At 41.1% G+C, this 20,548-nt stretch overlaps 1 protein-coding gene across 1 annotated transcript in view; it reads right to left on the bottom strand.

Annotated features, from left to right (window-relative positions):
• Positions 1 to 1,095: 1,095 nt before the first annotated feature.
• LOC145402227 (persulfide dioxygenase ETHE1, mitochondrial-like) overlaps positions 1,096 to 20,548 on the bottom strand; it is a 27,303-nt gene continuing 7,850 nt past the window's right edge. Inside the window, exons 2-7 of the mRNA XM_080274346.1 lie at positions 9,540 to 9,684; positions 7,644 to 7,729; positions 6,524 to 6,623; positions 5,008 to 5,190; positions 4,338 to 4,454; positions 1,096 to 3,259 (exon numbers count right to left, since the gene is read on the bottom strand). Of these exons, the coding sequence (XP_080130472.1) occupies positions 3,186 to 3,259; positions 4,338 to 4,454; positions 5,008 to 5,190; positions 6,524 to 6,623; positions 7,644 to 7,729; positions 9,540 to 9,684 (705 nt within the window). The 3' untranslated portion in view covers positions 1,096 to 3,185. The remainder of the gene's footprint in view (positions 3,260 to 4,337; positions 4,455 to 5,007; positions 5,191 to 6,523; positions 6,624 to 7,643; positions 7,730 to 9,539; positions 9,685 to 20,548) is intronic.

Below are 20,548 nucleotides of genomic sequence, written 5' to 3'. Positions count from 1 at the left end.
TTATGTAATATTTTACCTTACTACATGTGCCTGATAACATGAAAATAAAAATACACGTTGATACAGACCACAAACAACTCACACTACAAGTCACAAGCAACCACAGCCATCTCTTTGTTTAACGGTCCCAAATACCTGCAGTATAGGAATACAAAATAATCATCATCATCATCTAATCCTACTTTGTCTCATGAGGAGCGTACGAGCCGGGGGGCTTGGCAAGTCGGTCCTGATATTTAAGATGAAAGTGACCAACCTCACTCATCCCTGAGTGGCATTATGTGAACAATAAACCCCAGACATCCCTTGGATATAAACCTACACAGGCTCAATCTGATTGCAGCCCCCTAATTACCCACTAAACACTAGGCGCCATAAGTTGGTTTTATGGTTAACATCCAGCATAGTAAATGGTTTCCTAGTATACAGGAAACCAACTGGCTTGTCATTCAGTGTAGTCACCCGTAAAAAGATGGAAGAGGAAAGAATGAAGGAAAGACAGAAGAGAAAGGAAGGAAGGAAAGAAGGGAGAGAGAGAGGAAAGGGCAGTTACACGAGAGCAGAACTACACTGAGTTACTGAATGGTGAGTGCTCCATCCTACCACTAATAATAATAATCATTACCATCATTCATCATCATTCCTAATAATAATAATGTTAATAATAATAAATATACCTTGTGGTTTTGTGTTCTAAGGCACCAGAATGAAGGCTATATATATGTGCTTTTGTACATTGGACCGATTCCTCTAAAGGTGAATGGTGGTTTTTCAATCATGCAAACTACCAGGGGCATAAGATGGGTGCCTATCCTTGATGTTTGAGGCCAACATTTACAAAGAGGCTTACAATTAATTTTTCACCTTAACTAAGATACGTTTTTGTTGGAAGAACAAGGAAAAGAAAGCACAGAATTTTTCTAAGTACCTTGTCATTCATACAAAAAACAGATCCCAGCTACAGCAAGGAACTGGATATAAGTAAGTCTGTTTATGAATCTGGGCCTTGGACTATAGCAGCCTAGCCTTGAACCCCTACTCCTTGCAAGGGTTGTATGGGACTGGCTGTTTATATTTTACCATTATTTTCACTGGCCCTCATAATATCATACCTTATACAGTAATATTTGATTGCTGTAGCTCAGGTGTGCTTAGGTGTAATTAATCCAATCAACTTGGATGTATTTTTCTTTTAATTCTTCCTACCAGGTAATTACATTCAGCTTAGGGGAGATTTCTTGCTGTGCTGGAATTAATGAAGCCTATTTATATATACCAACTTCCCTCGTTTCAAAAGTCTGAGGTAGAAAATAAAATACAGAAATCATTGTAATTAAAGGGTTAAGAAGCATAACATAAATTTTAACTAGTGAGGTCAGCAGAAATGTTTATCTCCCACCTTAGGTATCCACCATATTCTCTGCCTTCCTCCTCTCTCAACCATCTCTCTCTCATACACTTCTTATTTCCCCATCTTTTTCTTGGGCTTCCTCTCCACCTCCTTCCATTCACCTCACTCTCATACACTCCGTATCTCTCCATCTACTTTTTTTCTTCCCTTTCTCCTCCAGACATCTATATTTTTCATACAGACCTCATCTCTCCATCTTGTTTTTTATCTTACCTTTTTCCATCCACCTCTCCCCTATACAAGCAGTCCTTAATATAATAATGTAGGGATTTATGTGATTTACTTAAGGCATAGTAGTAAAAAACGAATGCTGGTTTTATAGCAATTATATACTGGATACTCTCTCTTTTTTTTATTTATTCATTTTTTGTCTTTTCTCAACAGCATAAGTAGCTTGGAAATAATGAGTATGGCTTTATAAATTCCTACTGATTATCTATATCACTGACACCTGATGCACACCCCCACATTTCCTCCTTATAAATACTTGAAAAGATGAGCAAGGAAATAAAAGGTTAAGTCATAAAAACTCCCTAACATATAAATATCCATATCACTAACAATTATATCACAGTCTCACATCCCCCCTTATAAACATTTGTAAAGCTCAACATGAACACACACATAAATGCATATAAGTAAGACACTTCAGTGGAGTTATGCGTTTGATTTAAAGCTACGGAAGTTCAATCAGCCAAAGACGTGTTTCTCTCAAACCATATTACCACAACTTATCATCCTGTATCATTGTTAGAGGGCTATTTATTTACTTTTTTTCATGCCTAAACTATAATTTTTTAAAGTTCAAAGAACATGATCCAAAGTCTCATTCTTAAATACTTCAGAATTCAAGTATAACTGAAAAATAAGGTATCTCATTACTAGAGGGTTATTATTTATTTATTTATTGTTTAATGCCTGGACTGTAATTTTTCAATTTTCCAATGAATATGATCCAACAGCCTCATTCTTATGTATAACTTCAGAATTCTAATATACTTCTAGATATATAGTATAAGTAGATGCCTGAAACTTTGGTTGCTACTACACACAAACTTCAGCAGCTATTACATACAAACTTCAGCTTCTATTGCTATCAGATGTACTGAAAATCTCAAGATATGTTTATAATGATCCACATCCTCATTTCTATTAGAAAACCCTCAATTCTATCCGTCCATCCATCATCCATTCCTATGTTGCCCCATTAGAAGTGTAGGAACCCGGGGCTAGGCAAGTTGGTCCTGACATAGCAACCACAAATAACTTTAAATTAATTCAGCATGGACAACAGACTTCTACTACTTCATTCTTAAGCTAAATCTGGTAATCACTGTAGCTGTCTTGATAACTTTCCAGACAGATGAATAAACCTTTACAGTATCATTCCTTCACATAAACTTCCCACAGCAATATTTTTAATACATATATAACACTTCTGGATGAAAAAATATACCTCCTTAGCATCTTTTCCTACACACGAGGGCCATGTTCTTGAAGAGACTAGGATGCTCTCTTCTACATTACAGTATTTACAAAATTTCAATACCAAACTAGTGAGGTTGGGTGAGTAGAACTATTTTCCCTGATAATATCCAATCCTACAGTCAGATTACATAAAGAGCATATAAATGAACACTAACATACCATTAACAGAATGAATCAGCAAATAAGAGATACTACAGAGCCTCCTAAGCCAACAAAAACATAACCCAAGCTACACAACAACTACAGTACAGTATCATCACAGGGTACTGTGAAGAGTACGAGGCAGCTACTCCAGTTTCTTGGCCAAGTCATCGGGCAGGTTGTATAGTCCACATACCTTGTTGGCCGGCAGGGAGATGTCTGTGGATGGAAAAGAAGGGTCAGTCTCAGCTTCTCCACTCAAATCAATCAATCAGAACAGCACTGTGTTTCCTCTTAACCCCCTGGCTGCCTCATGCCATTCAGAAGAAATTTTTAGTAGCCTGTGCTGTGCCTGCCTGAATCCTGCCAAGTTTTTTTTTCAACATTTCCACATTTCCTAATACTGTAAAAGTGTGAGTTTATGCTTGATGAGTAATCAAACATGGGATGATGCAGCCTTGTCTTGCACAATGGTTGGTGTTGCCAACATCCTACCTGCCTAGCAGTGGTGAGCCAGAACATGCTCCTGTGACCTAAATCATGGTGTCACTAACTCATTACTACACATCAGTGAGGAGAGCTGGTTTTTCAGTATGTTTTACTTGCATGCACTGCATAAAAATTGCTATTTATCTATCTATTTATTGTCAGATGCCATAATCCCAAAAGGGGTGGCCATTTGACTTTGAGTTATTTGTTTTACGGGGAGGGGCACTAACCCTCCACCAACCCACTTGCCGACACGCAGGAAGCATGTATGGTTTGGTTATATGGTTACCACCCAGCATTGTAAATGGTTTCTTGGCTTACAGGAAGCCATTTGGCTTGTCACTCAATGGAAAGCCACCTGTAAAGGAAAGAAAAGTAATAAGAAGTGACAGGAAAGATGGGAGAAATAGGAAGAGAGGAGGGCAGGCACAGAAAAAGAATGATAAAGGATAAGGAAAAAGCAGGCAGTACATATTTTTATAACACCACATTTTAATGTTAACACATTTTAACTTTCTTGGTATAGCTCAGCATAAGGGATGGAGACATGGCAATTTTAGACCAAGTTAAGGTGGACAGCAAACAGCATCCCATTCTAATGTTAACCTCTTGCAACATTTCATCATCCAAGATGGTAATTTTATGCCAAGTTAAAGTGCAGATTATAACACCATCTTCTAATGTTAATCTTGTGGTCCAGCTCAACATTCAAGTTAGAGAAATGGTAATTTTATAGGAACAAGTTAGGGAAAACAAAGCATAAGGTAACTCCCCAATCAGCTGTACCACTCTTATCTATGGCTCTTACCAATCTTGTTCGGGTATGGCAGCCCCAGGTTAGTCATGATGTCAATGAACTCTTCCTTTGACTTGGTGAGGCGCGGGTTGAATGACTTCTCTTCTGCTACTGATGTCACCATCTGGCCTGTGAGATGGATAGGGTATTAAGTGTTGATGGCAAGAATAAACAGTGTCGCTATCATCACTGCTGTCATCATCATCATCATTATCATCACCATCCTGATTTTTTTCCACTTCTAGGGATAGGTGGGGATAATAATAAATAAATATATAAATAAAATAACAAAAGAGGGAAACTATTAACAGCATGGCAAGTGCAACTGGTCACAGACTCATCCAAATATAATCGAAATCCACAGACTCCTAGCTCTTCACAGACAAAGTGCAACATATCAAAATTTCCTTAATGGAATGGGTAACTTTAAACACCATGGTAGTAGTTGTGTGTAGGGAAAATTATGTAGCCATCGGGTTAGGTTAGGTGAGACCTTGTCCAGTCAGCCCAGGTCATTTTTGATTTGGTTACCAGTATGTCAGGCTAGGTTGATTACCTGTACAAAAATGACCAGTGTACCATATGCATTATGGTAGTCTTGCGAGGGGATAAAGCATGTAGCCATTGTATTAGATAGGTTTACGCTATGAAATCACCAAAAACTGCAAAGGACCCTACGTACCACGGTAGTCGTGTGCAGGATAAAGCATGTAGTCATCAGGCAGTGTGAAGATCTGCGAGTGTACTGAATTGTAGAGCGTGTCTGAGGAGCCCTCCTGGAAATCAGTCCTGCCACATCCTCTGATGAGTAAGGCATCTCCAGTGAATGCACTCTTGATATCATGATTCACGTACGTAACACACCCTAGTAACCGTAAAAAAAAAATAATAATAATTAAAAAATACACATACAAATACAGTATAGTAAACAAATAAATACATAAAAATAAAAAAGTATAGTGCTGAATAGGCCCTAGGAAGAGTTAAAAAAAAAAAAATAGGTACAGTACTGTATATCTATCTATCTATCTATCTATATACCTAGGCTGCTTCCCCCAAGGAAAGGGAGGTATATATATATATATATATATATATATATATATATATGTTGTACTGATATGAAGAGCTTTGACAGACATACTTTACTATCATGTGTCAAACTACCAGGGGAAAGTCCTCTCTCTCTCTCTCTCTCTCTCTCTCTCACACTGCCAGCCAGAATGAACATAAAAAAAAAATTATTTAACTGTATTTCCTTTTTCTCTCAGTCCTCATTTTGTGTCAGGGATTCATTCCTATAAACTAAAACTTTTTCCCTACAACCAGTACTACAAGCTGGGCAAACTGGAAGTAGTTACAAGTAGTAATATTAGCTGCAGCTCCAGGCTCATCTGAAAAGTAAACCGGGTTGACTGCAGGCTTAAGTTGCCTCCCTCCTGCACTTTATCATCCTCCATTCAGAGGATGGGGAAGTAGCTGAGGGACGTTTGTATAACCAGGCAGCTCCTTCACCCAATTATATTAGTGCCACCACATGAAGGCCCCTCTCCAGCATCAGGCAAGCTGGCAAAATCAGCTTTATTGGCAACACTGGAACTTTCATAGACAATTATTCTGCATTTCACCATGGACTTGCTTGATGAGAAAAAGTAACATCAGTGAAATGTCAAGAACTTACTGTACCAGGCTTAAGATATGGTTCTACAAATCCTCTATACCTGATAACAATTGATTAACTTCCTATCACTCCCATTTACTGAATAAATTCACAGTTCAAATGGGCCACACCAGTCTCTTTTACTACATTATTTATAATATGATGTAGATCCCTAACCCCTTCCAGTTCAACTGATGGCCAAAAGTGGTTAGATTGAAAAGCTGATTTGACTAGCAACCAAGAAGACTCATTCCTACCTCAGAATAAGGGCTCATCAACAAAAAGGCTCATTCCTACCTCAAAACTGTGGCTCACCATATTTCCCGTAACCACAACTTAGTTTTGGTACTGGCCAGGTCAATTTATCATCATCATCATCATCATCATCAATCCATTCCAACTTCCTAGTAAAAAATGAGATTGGTAGAATTCAAAAACAAAAAGATGAAAACACATAATAATGACTAAGAACCGAGTGAGCATGATCATAAAATCCATGAAAAATTAACAACCCAACTAAGGAAAAAACCACCCGACCTACCATTAGTATGTCCCGGTGTGCTCCTGACCTCCAGTGTCTGATTCCCGAACTTCACAGTGTCTCCGTGGTCTACGTAAACATCAGCCGTTGCTCCCGAACTCTGGAAATGTAAACAACTGGCATCACAGACAAGTCAATTTTATGTAATTTCGGGTTAAGTGCTAATCCAGTAAAAAGTAGATATCAGTAAGTTAATTCAGCAAAAATCCAAAGCACAATCCACATAAATAAACCGTGTTGAAAATAGCAAACGGCAATCACTAAACTGGCTTTTTACAAGAGACAAAATACATACCGTAATTAATGGGAAAACTAAGAGAAGAAGAAGGAGGAAAAAAAGCATGGATTAGAGACATACAGAAACAGAAACACAAATTTTTCATCCATTAAAAAAAACTCATCTATCTATTTATCTATCTACTGCCAGACGCCTTAATCCCATAAGAGGTGGCCACAAACAAGCCGTCTCCATGTCGTCCTGTCCCCTGCCATTTCACTGCCCTACTCCCAGCTCAACCCCCCCCCTCATATACCTCTCCACTCCATCCCTCCATCTCATCCTTGGCCTTCCCCTCCCTTTCCCCTCCTCCACCTCACTCGCATACACTCTTCTCATCAATCTCTCGCTCTCCATCCTCTCTGCGTGGCCAATCCACCTCAATGTGTTTTTCTTAATGCTTCGTATCACATCCACATCCACACCGCAAAGCTCCTTCACTTCCTCATTTGACAGTCTGTCTCTCCATGTGACTCCACATGCTCCTCTCAATTTACTCATTTCCACTGCTCCCACTCCTGACTTGTGTCCCTTCAACATGGTCCAAGTTTTACTTCCATATGTTGAGTTGGTATCGCAACTCCGTACTGTCATGCAATAACTTTTTCACTTCCATGCTCATTTCCCTATTTATCACTGCTTTCAAAGAACCAGCACCCTTTCAAGCACTTCACCCTCTAAACTTCCATCCTTACTCATCAAATCTTATACAGTATTGGGACTAAATGTAAAAACAAAGACAACGTACAGAAGAAAATGATGAAATGGAAAATAAATGATAAGTAATAAAGAACTAAGAAATAAAGTAATATAAGTGGGAAATGGCTGTCAACATCACCTCACCTGAGATATAAGAGACTGGCAGCCAGGTACCAGCTTCTTCAGTAGGCCTGTGCCGGTGATGTGGTCAGCATGCATGTGGGTGTTCACTGCAATTACACACACAGAGGTTATAGCTATTTATTCATCATCATCATCATGATCATCACCACCAGCATCTTAGTTATTACCATGACCATTATCATCATCATCATCACCATCCTCATTATCATGAAAGCGTTGTGAGGAACACACTGAGGTGGTTTGGCCATGTGGAGAGGATGGAGGGTGAAAGACTGACGAAGAGAGTGTATGTGAGTGAGGTGGAGGGTGGAAGAGGGAGGGGGAGACCGAGGATGAGATGGAGGGATGGGGTGGAGAGGTATATGAGAGAGGGGGGTGTGAGTTGGGAGCAGGGTAGTGAAATGGCGGGGGACAGGGCGACTTGGAAGCGATTTGTTTGTGGCCACCCCAAACGGGATTGAGGCGTCTGGCGATAGATAGATAGATTATCATCACCCTTATCATCATCCTCTTCTTTTTTTGTGTGTAGAGATGACAGGAGTTACAATCCAGAAAACAAAGCAGGAGAAAGTATGATGGTGGAACAACTACCGACTGAATACCTATATGGATCACCACAATCATCATCATCATCATCATCATCATCATCATCACGACCATTTTTCACAATGAAGGACAAGGTAAGATAAAATCCAGAAAATAAAGGAAAAAGGGCATGGAAGTGAGCACCAATGAAATGAGCCACACATTCGCTCATCATTTAAGCCCTGGGAATCCTGGCTTCAGCATAAACACCTAATCATCTGCACATTAAATTTTTCTTTAGCCTGTTGTGTGCTGGAGGTGGGGCTGGAGCTAGCTCTGTGGCTAGGGTGAGAAGTGGTTGGAAGAAGTTCAGGGAGCTCTTGCCTCTCCTGACATTGAGAGGACTCTCCCTACGTGCTAAGGGGTCTTTGTATGCAGCATGTGTTAGGAGTGTAATGCTGTATGGTAGTGAGACCTGGGCAGTGAAGGAGGAAGATATTCGCCGGCTCAGACGTACAGAAATGACAATGATTAGGTGGATGTGCAGTGGGTCCCTGTGTCCAAGGCCTGGAGGGGCTGGGTTTACAATGGAAGAGTTGAGAGGTAGGATGGGACTGGAGTGTATTGGTGTTGTGATGAGGAGAGGTAGACTGAGATGGTTTGGACATGTGGAGAGGATGGGGGATGATAATTGGGTGAGGAAGGTGAGAAGTGTTAATACTGGGGGTGGGGTTATGAGGGGTAGACCGAGAAAGACATGGGACGAGGTCATTAAGTGTGACCTTAGGGTTAAGGGACTGAACAGGGAGGCTGCAATGGATCGTGCAACATGGAGAGCCGCCATTAGGTGAGCAAGGCCGACACATACAAGCATGTTGGAGCCTTTAAAAACGAAAGCGAAAACGAAAACCTGTACATCCACTTCTCATGTATCTGCCAGAGAGCCAGTCCAACAACTATGTGGATATATATTTTTTATCAAACTGGGCTGATAAGACACTGAGACAATGGGATAGGCAACATCAACAAAAAACTAATGGATATTCCCATATGATCCCCGCCAAGGTCCTGTTGTTGTGGCCCCAGGCTCTCCTTAAAAGTGAAACCAGTGGACTGCAAGCTGAAGTTACCCTTTTCTTACAGTCCACCATCCACTTTTCAGGGGATAGGGAGGGAGTTAAGGGATATATGTATAACCAGGAAGTGGAGTCATCTGGTCATACTGGTGCCACTAACTGAAGGCATCCCCCCAGAAGTACCCTTTAAAGTGTACAGGCCCAAGACTAGGATATTGTACCGGCCTGGAATATATGCTAAATGGTGGATGACTTCAGAAATAATGCCTCAAAAAAATTATTGCTCTTCACTTACTGACATATTTGAGATCCAGGCCGAGTTCATTTACCAGCTTGGCATCCCTCTCGGCATGCTCAATGACGGGGTCAATGAGTACTGCTTCCTTGGTTGTGGGGTCGGCCAAGAGGTAGGTGTAGGTGCAGCTCTCACGGTCAAATAACTGAAAGACAACGCACACAGTACTAAGGTAAAAGGTATTCGGAAATGCATTGTAATGATGTGGATAGACAATTTGGGTAACACCATACCTTTGCCAGTTACTACTGCTATTACTACTACTATTACTGTTGTTACTACTACTACTGAGAGAGAGAGAGAGAGAGAGAGAGAGAGAATGTGATCAATGAGGCAGGTGTTTGAGGGGTGAGGCAGGGTTATGGTGCTGGGAGGCAGAGTGAGGAAGCACACACACACACACACACACACTCTCTCTCTCTCTCTCTCTTTCCACAATCAATAATACAAAAAAAATCTCCACTGTTCCCCACCACACCTCCCCCTCCACCGGAAACAGCTGATTACGTAAACAAAACATTGGCTCCCACATGGTCATTACGTCACATAGTCATTACGTCACGTGGTCATTATCGCCTGGTTCCCTGGTATTAATGGTAGGGAGTCAAAGTCTAATGCCCCTCCATCATTACCACCATCACTACCATTATTAGCAAATGTACTATCACTACTACTACCCTCGCCATGACAACCTTCAGCATCTACTACCACCACCACCATGAAAACCAACTCCACTACTACCACTACCATTACCATGACTGTGACAACCACCACTACCCCCACAATCCGTTTACTACCACCATTACTATTAACAGTAATATCACCATGACACCACAATCACCACATCCCCAAACCATCACCGTGAGAGCTACCACCACCATCATAACCGCGTCTACTACCATCACCGTGACATCCATCCCTACCATCATTTGCGCATCTACTACCACCATTATCATGACCTCCAACACTACCACGAACATGACTACGATTACAAGTGCGTCTACTACCACTACAACTATCACCATGACTATCACCTCAAGCGCGTCTACTGCTACTACTGCAATCACCATGACTACCACTAACGCCACAACGAATAACACCACAAATATTACAACACTCGTTTATTTGTTCTACCACATCAGTGATACACATTACCAAAGCTACAATCATCTTACATTACCACTACCATTACCAACACAATCAATACTACCATCACCGTTACCATCACTACCAGCATCACCACCATCGACCACCACCACTACCAGCATCACCACCATCGACCACCACCACTATCACCACCAGCACCCACCCTTGAGGCAGGTGGCGGCCACGTGGTTTTGTTATTGTTGACGGTAACCTTGGCACCCAACCTCGCTAACAAGAACCGCATCAGTACTGACCTACATAATGAACACTTTCTTACCTTCCTATGGTTCTATATACAGTAAAGTATTTGTATTTTATTAATGGATAAGGTATAAATATTAGTAACGTAGAAATATCGAGAGCGGTGTGCATATTGCTCGTAGTAGGAACAAGTCGCCATGAATTTAGGATGCGCTACCCAGAAAGGATATTTCGGGTACTAACAAAATTGACCATTAACAAAAAACTACATAAATTCTTATGTTACAAGCACATTTACGTATTAAACGAACTCTACAAAGGCTCTTAATGAAACTACACCTAGCAGAAACGCGGGTGCAATAAAATAAAGTGCGAAAATAAAATCCTAAGCCGAGAGTGAAGCATCCCGAACTAACTGACAACAACGCAAGGCCGCCATTCCCACCCTTCTAGCGGCACGGCATCTTACGTAAATAAATTAAACAATTGCACCGACCGTCCTCGTCTCACCTACTGACCACTGTAAAAAAGAAAGTGGTCGGACCTTTACCATAAACGGTTACGACAGAAAAAATCGAAAACAAAAACTCAATATTCCTGGTACTGAATCCCCATGACTGTCTTTTTCCAGGCAATGCTACCTGGTACGTATGTATAAGTGAAGGGAATATCAAACAATAACATACGGAAGTAACAATGCCATACGTTCCAAGAATTTCTATGCAGTTATTCTACTCTCTCTCTCTCTCTCTCTCTCTCTCTCACACACACACACACACACACACACACACACACACATACCAAGTGTTCTTTAAAAAGACTGGAATTTAAAGGTTTCACATGCATTATATATAATCTCTACCTCATTACAACCTCACACCAATGCTGAATAAAATCGCGTTTGTAGCCATAGCAGTAGTAGTAGTAATAGTAGTAGTAGTAGTAGTAGTAGTAATAATAATAATAATAATAATAATAATAACAATAATATACAGAAGAATTTGTTTCTCTCTCAGTCATTAATTTCTTCTCCTTTTTCCCTCTTCCCCTCCCTTACCATACGTCCTTTCACACCCTATTTCCTTTCCTCCCCTTCCATCCCCTCTTCTCCCTCCCTTCCCCTCTTCCCCCCCCTTTCCTCCCCTCCTGTTCAATATATAGGTGTATAACTTCTCTCTCCATCACTCCCCCTTCCTCTCTCCCCAAGTCTCTCTCTCTCTCTCTCTCTCTCTCTCTCCTATTTGACCTTTCTTCCCTCCCTCCCTCTCTCCCTTTCGTGTGGGGATCGATGCTATTATACCCTTGGAAGCCTAACACACACACACACACACACACACACACACACACACACACAAGTACACACGCAAACATGTAGCCCTTCAAACTTCACCTCAACCATTAATTTGAAAACAATATCGTTTTTAAAAATAAATAAATAAATAAATAAATGACATTCTCGCTGGCTTAGGAGACTCCCTTGCATATGAAAGACAGTAGTGAGCTGGAGAAAGGGCAGCTTGATGGTTAAAGACAGGGTGACATGGAGATTCGTTTGTGGTCATCCTTACTGGGATTCAGACGTCGACCTATAGACAGACAGACAGATCTAGATAGATTAGATAGACAGACAGATAGATAGATAGATATAGATAGACAGAGAGAGTTTTAATGTCTGACGTATGCAGAGATAAACAAAGAAACAGGTACCAGTTAGCCTCCTACGACCACGAGAATACGACCCATTTGTCTTCATATCCCTTGTGTCTTCGTCTTCCCCCCTCTCTCTCTCTCTCTCTCTCTCTCTCTCTCTCTCTCTCTCTCTCTCTCTCTCTCACAAAATCAAGCTCGCTGGTCCCATTCCACATTCCAATATTTTTTTAAAGACCATAATAATTCAATTTTCCTCTCAAATCCATACGAATGTCTGTTTTCCTATATAAAATTCACACGAAAATATATTACTCTTTTTCGAACATTTTTTGCTGTCTATATTAATCTTTTAGGATATCCATGGCCTCCCCCTGAGCGATTTATATTTTTATTTATTTATTCTATATTCTTTTTATTGCAGTATGGTAACAAAGATGATGGTAAGGAGAGACAGAGAGAGAGAGAGAGAGAGAGAGAGAGAGAACTATTTTTCTCGTGTGCCCAGTTCCTCCTGCAGAAAGAAATCCAAGTTTGTTCATGAATTTGATTGTACGAGTATTTAAGTGTGTTTCAGGATCCTAACACACACACACACACACACACACACACACACACACACACACACACACACACACACACACAAATACATACACACACATACATAAATACACATACACACACATAAATATATATACATACAAATGCACACATACATAACTACACACACACACACACACACACACACACACACACACACACACAAATATTGATTCACGTGTACCCCGCCATGACGCAGTTAGGTGCAGTGACCTGAGTGGGTTAGGTGGGTATGTGTGTGTGTGTGTGTGTGTGTGTGTGTGTGTGTGTGTGTGTGTGTGTTACTGACTCATCCACCCATGTCCCCACTACCTACACGCACACACAACCACGAAACGAGCCGCTCTACGCACACAGGAGCAAAATACGCACACGACCAAACAAATCTGCAATGGGATCTACACACAGTTGATTAAGGTCCCTCCAGCAGCAGTTACAAATGTGTCTGTGTGTGTGTGTGTGTGTGTGTGTGTGTGTGTGAGAGAGAGAGAGAGAGAGAGAGAGAGAGAGAGAGAGAGAGAGAGAGAGAGAGAGAGAGAGGTAAGAGGAGCTATTTATAAGTGGGAGAAAAGGTCAGAAAAAGGTGAGAGACAGAGAGAGAGAGAGAGAGAGAGAGAGAGACAATGATCACTGATGCATAAATGACCTGCGAACGCTCCTGGTGCCTTCATTACGCGATTGGAACATGTACAGCACAGTCACCTCTTGGGGATTCAAAACGAGGCGTACATGTCTGGTCTTCTTTGTATGTGTGTGTGTGTGTGTGTGTGTGTGTGTGTGTGTGTGTGTGTGTGTGTAAACAGTTGATACACTCATACTTTCCTTTTTCACTCCCACTGCCCGCTAAAAAAGAAAAAAAAAACACGTGTAGGTGTGGTGGGTATAAAAGCTATCGTGTACATTAACTTTCATCACCACACACACACACACACACACACAAACACACACACACACCTATAAAAAAAAAAAAAAAAAAAAAAAAAAAAAGGAAATACAGCCAAACTTTAAACATTACACACTGAACTTTTGAAAAATAACTGTACCGTGGGCAGCCGTTAACGACAATAGTAAACAACGACATTTTTATCACGAAATATATTTAAATTTTCAAACTGCTTCTCGTCCTATAAGGCTTAAGGGTAATATATAACAAAGACTTCACCATTATGATAACTATATAACAAAATAAATAAATAATAATGAAACAGAAAAGGAAAAACACGAATAGGCAGTAAAACCTAAATTACACTCATCACAAAACAAACTATTCTCTGACATGAAACAAAACTCACTCAGGCAATGTACCCTGGAGAGAGAGAGAGAGAGAGAGAGAGAGAGAGAGAGAGAGAGAGTGAGAGAGAGAGAGAGAGAGAGGACAATGAAAACTACAGAAAAACACGAGGCAAGAGAGAGGAGAGAGAGAGAGAGAGAGAGAGAGAGGACAATGAAAACTACAGAAAAACACGAGGCAAGAGAGAGAGAGGACAATGAAAACTACAGAAAAACACGAGGCAAGAGAGAGAGAGAGACAGACAGACAGACAGACAGACAGACAGAGACAGACAGACAGAGCACAATGAAAACTACAGAAAAACACGAGGCAAGAGAGAGAGAGAGAGAGAGAGAGAGAGACAGACAGACAGACAGACGACACAAAAAACTACACAAAAACAGGGGATAGCCATAAAAATTTACACCCCATACGTTGTGGCGACTACGGTAATAAAATAACAATATATGGCGCCTATATAACTCTGCCAGCACACGAGAGCATCCACAGCATCAAAACTCAAATTTAGACAAAGTAACTCAAAAAATATATATAAAAAGCCTGCAAAACCGAAAAACTGCTATAAATATACCAACAAAGCAATCGTCGTTATCCCTTAATTTATAAAGCAAAAATGTAGCCTTCAAAACTTTCCCATCATCAAAGGTCGTTACAAGGAATTTACCTAATGGCATTATCGTTAAACAGAATTAGATAGATAGCAGATAGATAAATAAACAGATGGATATAACAATACCCATAAAGTCTAGAGTTAGCCGCAAAAATAAAGCACTGACGCTATGATGTTTGGTATAAAAAAACATAAAAGTCCAGAACGTACCCAACGAACAAAGAAAGTTGTCCAAGATCTTCATCACATACCCACCGGACCAAGAAAATTGTCCAAAAAATCATATTATTACCAAAATGTAAGAGAACATTTCCAGACAGTGAAAATGACACATAAAACACTCTAACCCCGACGGTCCATTTTTTTTCCCCTGGCTAATATAAGACAATTTGATTACTCTTAAAGGAAGACATCTTGTACTGAGGACGTTAGCTAATCCAGGATGTACCTGACCTCCTCCGTTCATCGTCTCTCCTAAAATTAATAAAACTGTTTGGTAGCAAAAATATGAAAAATATGCAATCGGTGTAAAGGCCTTCAAAATATTAAAAAACTCAAATCCATCACAAGCACGGATTTGCGGGGGCGCGGGGAGCTTTCGTCCCCCTATTTTGGGAAGATCAATGGTTACTTGTGACAAAAGAACAGTGTTATTTACCCAAGTATATGCAATGAAAATATTATTGCATTTACACATATTACTGTTCTCCTATTATTACATTTTATTTATTTTCCACACATACATTGAGGGGAAATTCTGCCAGGAATCACTCCCCCCTCCTTTTCAAAGTGCTGGATCCGGCCCTGCATCACGCTACCAACTTTCGCATGGCCTACAAAACAACAAAATGGCGCGAGTAAAAAAGTGTAAACAATGACGATCGAGTTGCGCAAGCGTCCCACCCCGACTCCTGCTGCATATACAAAAAATACAAAAGCTACATAATGGCGCTGTATTCCCCGCGCCACGCCCATGCACGTGATCACATCCAAAAACCGGAAGCTAATAACACTACTTTTTACGGAGACACTGACGTTTTGATCAGAGTTCGCGTGACAACAAAATCTGGCAGGAAGTTTTTGATTCATTTCCCACAGAAGTTTCCGAACGCCTTCCCCACGCTACGTATCGGGTTAAATAATAATAATAATAATAATAATAATAAAGTTCTAGTAACGGCGGGTATATTCAAAACTAACTTCGATTTTAATTAACTCTGTCCTTGAATGATACTGGAGTTGCACAATCGGTTCTGATAAATGTAAACACTGATGAGTGATTAGATCCTGGTGGGTGTGAAAAGAGGCAGCATGATGATGATGATGATGATAATGATGATGATTTCGATAATGATGATGATGATGATGATGATAGTTAGATCTTTCACTACTATCACTGTCTTATTTCTTGTTACCAGCGATTAGTTTAATACAGCTCAAGGAGAAACAATTAAACCGACTGAATTAAAAACAGAAATCCTTCATCCCCTCCTTCGCTAACCCAACCACCACCATACCCTTGCCATCTAACATCTCAATCTCCATTTAACAGTCTAACCTGAACAACAACCCAATTCAATCTAGCCCAAATTACCAACCTAACCTAGCGTGACCTACCCTAGCCTCACGATGACCTAGTTCCCTATTGTGTACCATGACCACACACACACACAAACATTAAACGTTCACACACACACACACACACACACACACACACACACACACACACACACACACACACACACACACACACGCCCGCGGACACCCAACAAAGACACTCACTGCACGCGCTCCCACCTACACAAACACATCCACCACAAACAAAGAAACCACTGCACAAACACACTCCAAAATTACAAAAACAGGAAAATGTATTCATATCTACAATTTCATATTACCTACACTATACACAAACCTTCTCATTTAATTATTCATATTATTTTCTTTCATGTGCCTTTACCTAACCTGCTATTTCTCTGCTTTGATCTGCTTTCAAGAGCGTGTTTCTGCTTTGACCTGCTTCTAAGAGCGTGTTTCTGCTTTGACCTGCTTCAAGAGCGTGTTTCTGCTTTGACCTGCTTCCAATGGCGTCTTTTATATAGCTACTTCTTTCCTGTTAACGTCAAGTGATTTAGTTCAGCTTAAGGAAGAAATTTAATATACGAATTATAGTGCGTTTAAAATGACAAAGATCCCTAACCCCCTTCATCCCCCTCAGCTCCATTCCCGGCCAAATGCATATACTCTGTTCACTCTGACTAGGCGTAAAATTACCCTACCTCGACCCTGCATGCTGAGGTGTAACAAGGGGGTATCCACTAGAGTATGATGCTAGTCACGAAGAAGTGCAAAGGAAACGATGCTGAGTTCTGGCCACATGTATTCAGACTCAAGGGTTAATTTTGATTAGTAACCAAGGAGACTCATGCCTACCTCAAAACTAAGCCTCATCACTTTTAACGCACCTACAACTTATATCCTTTTTACTTTAACTTGGCCTATAATTGCCACATCTCCACCGTGAATGCAAGGTTTTAAAATGATCACGTGACAGAAATTTATTACTGCTAGGCTGGTGACGTCACAGCTATATTTTGCACCGAATTTAAACTCTTCTGAAATATCCAAATTCCTACCATAATTCAATTCAAACTTGGACAATTAACCCTTCCACTCTTAGGACTTATTTTGTACTTCCACATAACAGTTTGAGCCAAGAGACGGTGCGGCAATACCTTTTTCCAGGAGGAGGAGGAGGAGGAGGAGGAGGAGGAGACGAAAGTGGAGAAGAAGAAGAAGAAGAAGGAGGAGGAGGAGGAGGAGGAACTAAAATAAAATAAAAAAGTCACCTGAGGGATTATGACATCCTCTAGTTTATTTACACCATTACCAGTGTAGGTATACTGAATCTATGAGGGTATATTCGTGTGGATGAATAGACTAAAACAGATACTGTATTTCCTATATTATTCTCTTCCTTTTTCATCCGTCTTCTTTCTTCCTCGTTGTTTTTCTTCCTATATTACCACTCTTCCTCATTCTGTTCTCCCCGTCCCATCCTTCCCGCACACACACACACACACACACACACACACACACACACACACACACACACACACACACACACACACACACCACCTTTCCGTGCCTTCATCTACCTCCTGTCCCCCTCTTTCGTCCCTCCCATCTTTCTCCCCTCCATTCCCTCTTTCCCTCCCTCTCCCTCTCTTCTCTCTCTCTCCATTCCCTCCCCGTCCCTCCCTTCTCTCTCTCCCCTCCCTTCCTCCCCCATTAAGAGTCACAGTCGAATAACCTTCAAAAAAAAGCATCACCACAACAGTCAGTGTGCCCCCAGACGCCAGAGGGGGAGGATGTGTGTGCGCGTTGCTCGTGGTTGCAGGAGAGAGATTCACGACTAGGAGGGGAAACTGAGAGAAAGTGGAGGAAAACCCGTGAGAAATAGGTGAAGGAAAGTGAGTGAGGGAGACCAAAGGAGGGGGACACGAAAGGTGAGAAGGATAGGGAGATGAGAAACTGAAGAATAATAGGAAATGGTGATATAATAATGAAAGGATATTTGTGGAAAAGGTGAAACTGACTGCTACATGGGGGAAGGTGAGAGGGGGAAAATTACGAAGGAAAAATTTAGGCCACAACGGTCCAGGTAATTATTTTCCACACCAACAATAAAAAGCACAATGAACTCTCTCTCTCTCTCTCTCTCTCTGTTTTGTCTTTCCGTCCCGTTTTATGGTCTTAGTTTCTGTTCCAGTCATAATCCCCCGACTTAATTTTTTGCTGTTTAATCCCTCTCGGTATCTATCTATTTATCTACCTATCTACACACACACACACACACACACACACACACACACACTTTTTTCTGCTCACTCCCCCCTCTCTCATTTGGTTTTCCTGTCTGTCTTCATTCTTATTGGTTGTCTCATTCTCTTCTAGCCCTCCCCCACCCCACCCACACACCCACCCATCCACCCACACCGTCTCATGTAGTGGCATATATATTTTGACTTTACGAATTAACATGTCGCTATAACAATCCTATTCCAGTCTGCAGTGGCTAAATACAGCTTATATTCTAGCGTAATATCCATAGAAATAGATACAGAAAAACGGACGTAGAAGAGGCTAAATATCTATCTATCTATCTACCTACCTCTCTATAGCCACAAGCCTTTATCCCGTGAGAGGTGGCCACAAACAAATCGCCTCCATGTCGCCCTGTCCCTTGCCATTTCGCTGCCCTCCCCCCAGCTGACACCTCCCGCTCTCATATACCTCTCTACTCCATCCATAACAACTTCCTATATGCAGTCTCCGGCGGCCGTCACCAAACTTACCCTATTTCCTACTAACTAAGATGGGCAGGAACAGTTAAATACAAAACTTAGAGATTATTATCGAAAAAATTAAAATGGGCAGAGTCACTCATTCACCCCCATCGGAATTATTTTGTCACCGGAATGCTTCTGAGTCGAAAATTCATGTCTTTATCATTTCTTTTCGTAATCTGTATGAACTCGATGTGCCATAAACACCGGAAGGCTCTCTGCTGTTGAAGTACACGGCATTTAGTTATCACCGTTAGCCCTTTCATATATTCCTGTTCTTTTTTTACCTGTGGCGAAGCAGACAGGTCTATTAGTGGTACACCTGGGGTACTTTTTTTTCTCTCCTTCAAGGAAAGTTTGAATATCTCATCCTGGAGAGCTCTGAGCTGTTTTCTTATGAAATACAAATTTGCTCGACTTGAAATTTTGAGTTGATATGACACGTCAGCTGTTGCATCAGCTGATTATTTAGCAATTTTTAATTTTGGCCATGAGGAGGCATTTCACTAAGACAATTCCACATTGTGCGTGTCAAAGAGAGAATCTTTTAAAATTAGGCTACAACAGTTTCGCCGCAGGTCTATGACGATGGTATCTTCTTGTATTATTACGGGTATTTATTGTTTCCAGATGCCTTCACTTACCGAAATATGATAAGCAACACTACATTCAAGCAAAAGGGAATGGATACTGTTAGCCAATGACGTCATAGTTGTCAGTTACCTTTGGTGACGTCATAGTTGCCTTTTGGGGGCATTCAGTGACGTAACAGGGCAAGTGACAGTTGGGTGAACAAGGAAGTATAAACTGCTCTCTCTCTCTCTCCCACCCCACACCACCCTCCCACCGTCCTTCACACCCGTCTAACTACCCACCCACCCTCCTTTCATCCCCCTACCCACCCACCCACCTACTCATTCATTTCACTCACTCACCCAGCCACTTTCACCTCCCTAGGTCACCTGCTTACTCACCTACTCATCCTCCAACTCACACACACTCACCAATTGTTTATTTTTGTTTTTCTTGCTTTTGTTACTCTTATTTCTGACTCAAAATAGATATTACAGGGTCTTATTGTGTGTGTGTGTGTGTGTGTGTGTGTGTGTGTGTGTGTAACAAGCAACCTCGAAAGGAACAGGAGGTGTGTTGCTATTTGCTTTCC

The sequence above is a fragment of the Coenobita brevimanus genome, chromosome 57 (assembly GCF_032717465.1).
Source record: "Coenobita brevimanus isolate Jiangsu-jjx chromosome 57, ASM3271746v2, whole genome shotgun sequence".
In the NCBI taxonomy this organism is placed as follows: Eukaryota; Metazoa; Arthropoda; class Malacostraca; order Decapoda; family Coenobitidae; genus Coenobita; species Coenobita brevimanus.
The sequence above is the reverse complement of the archived record's forward strand: the minus strand, read 5'-3'. Positions and strand labels throughout refer to the sequence as shown.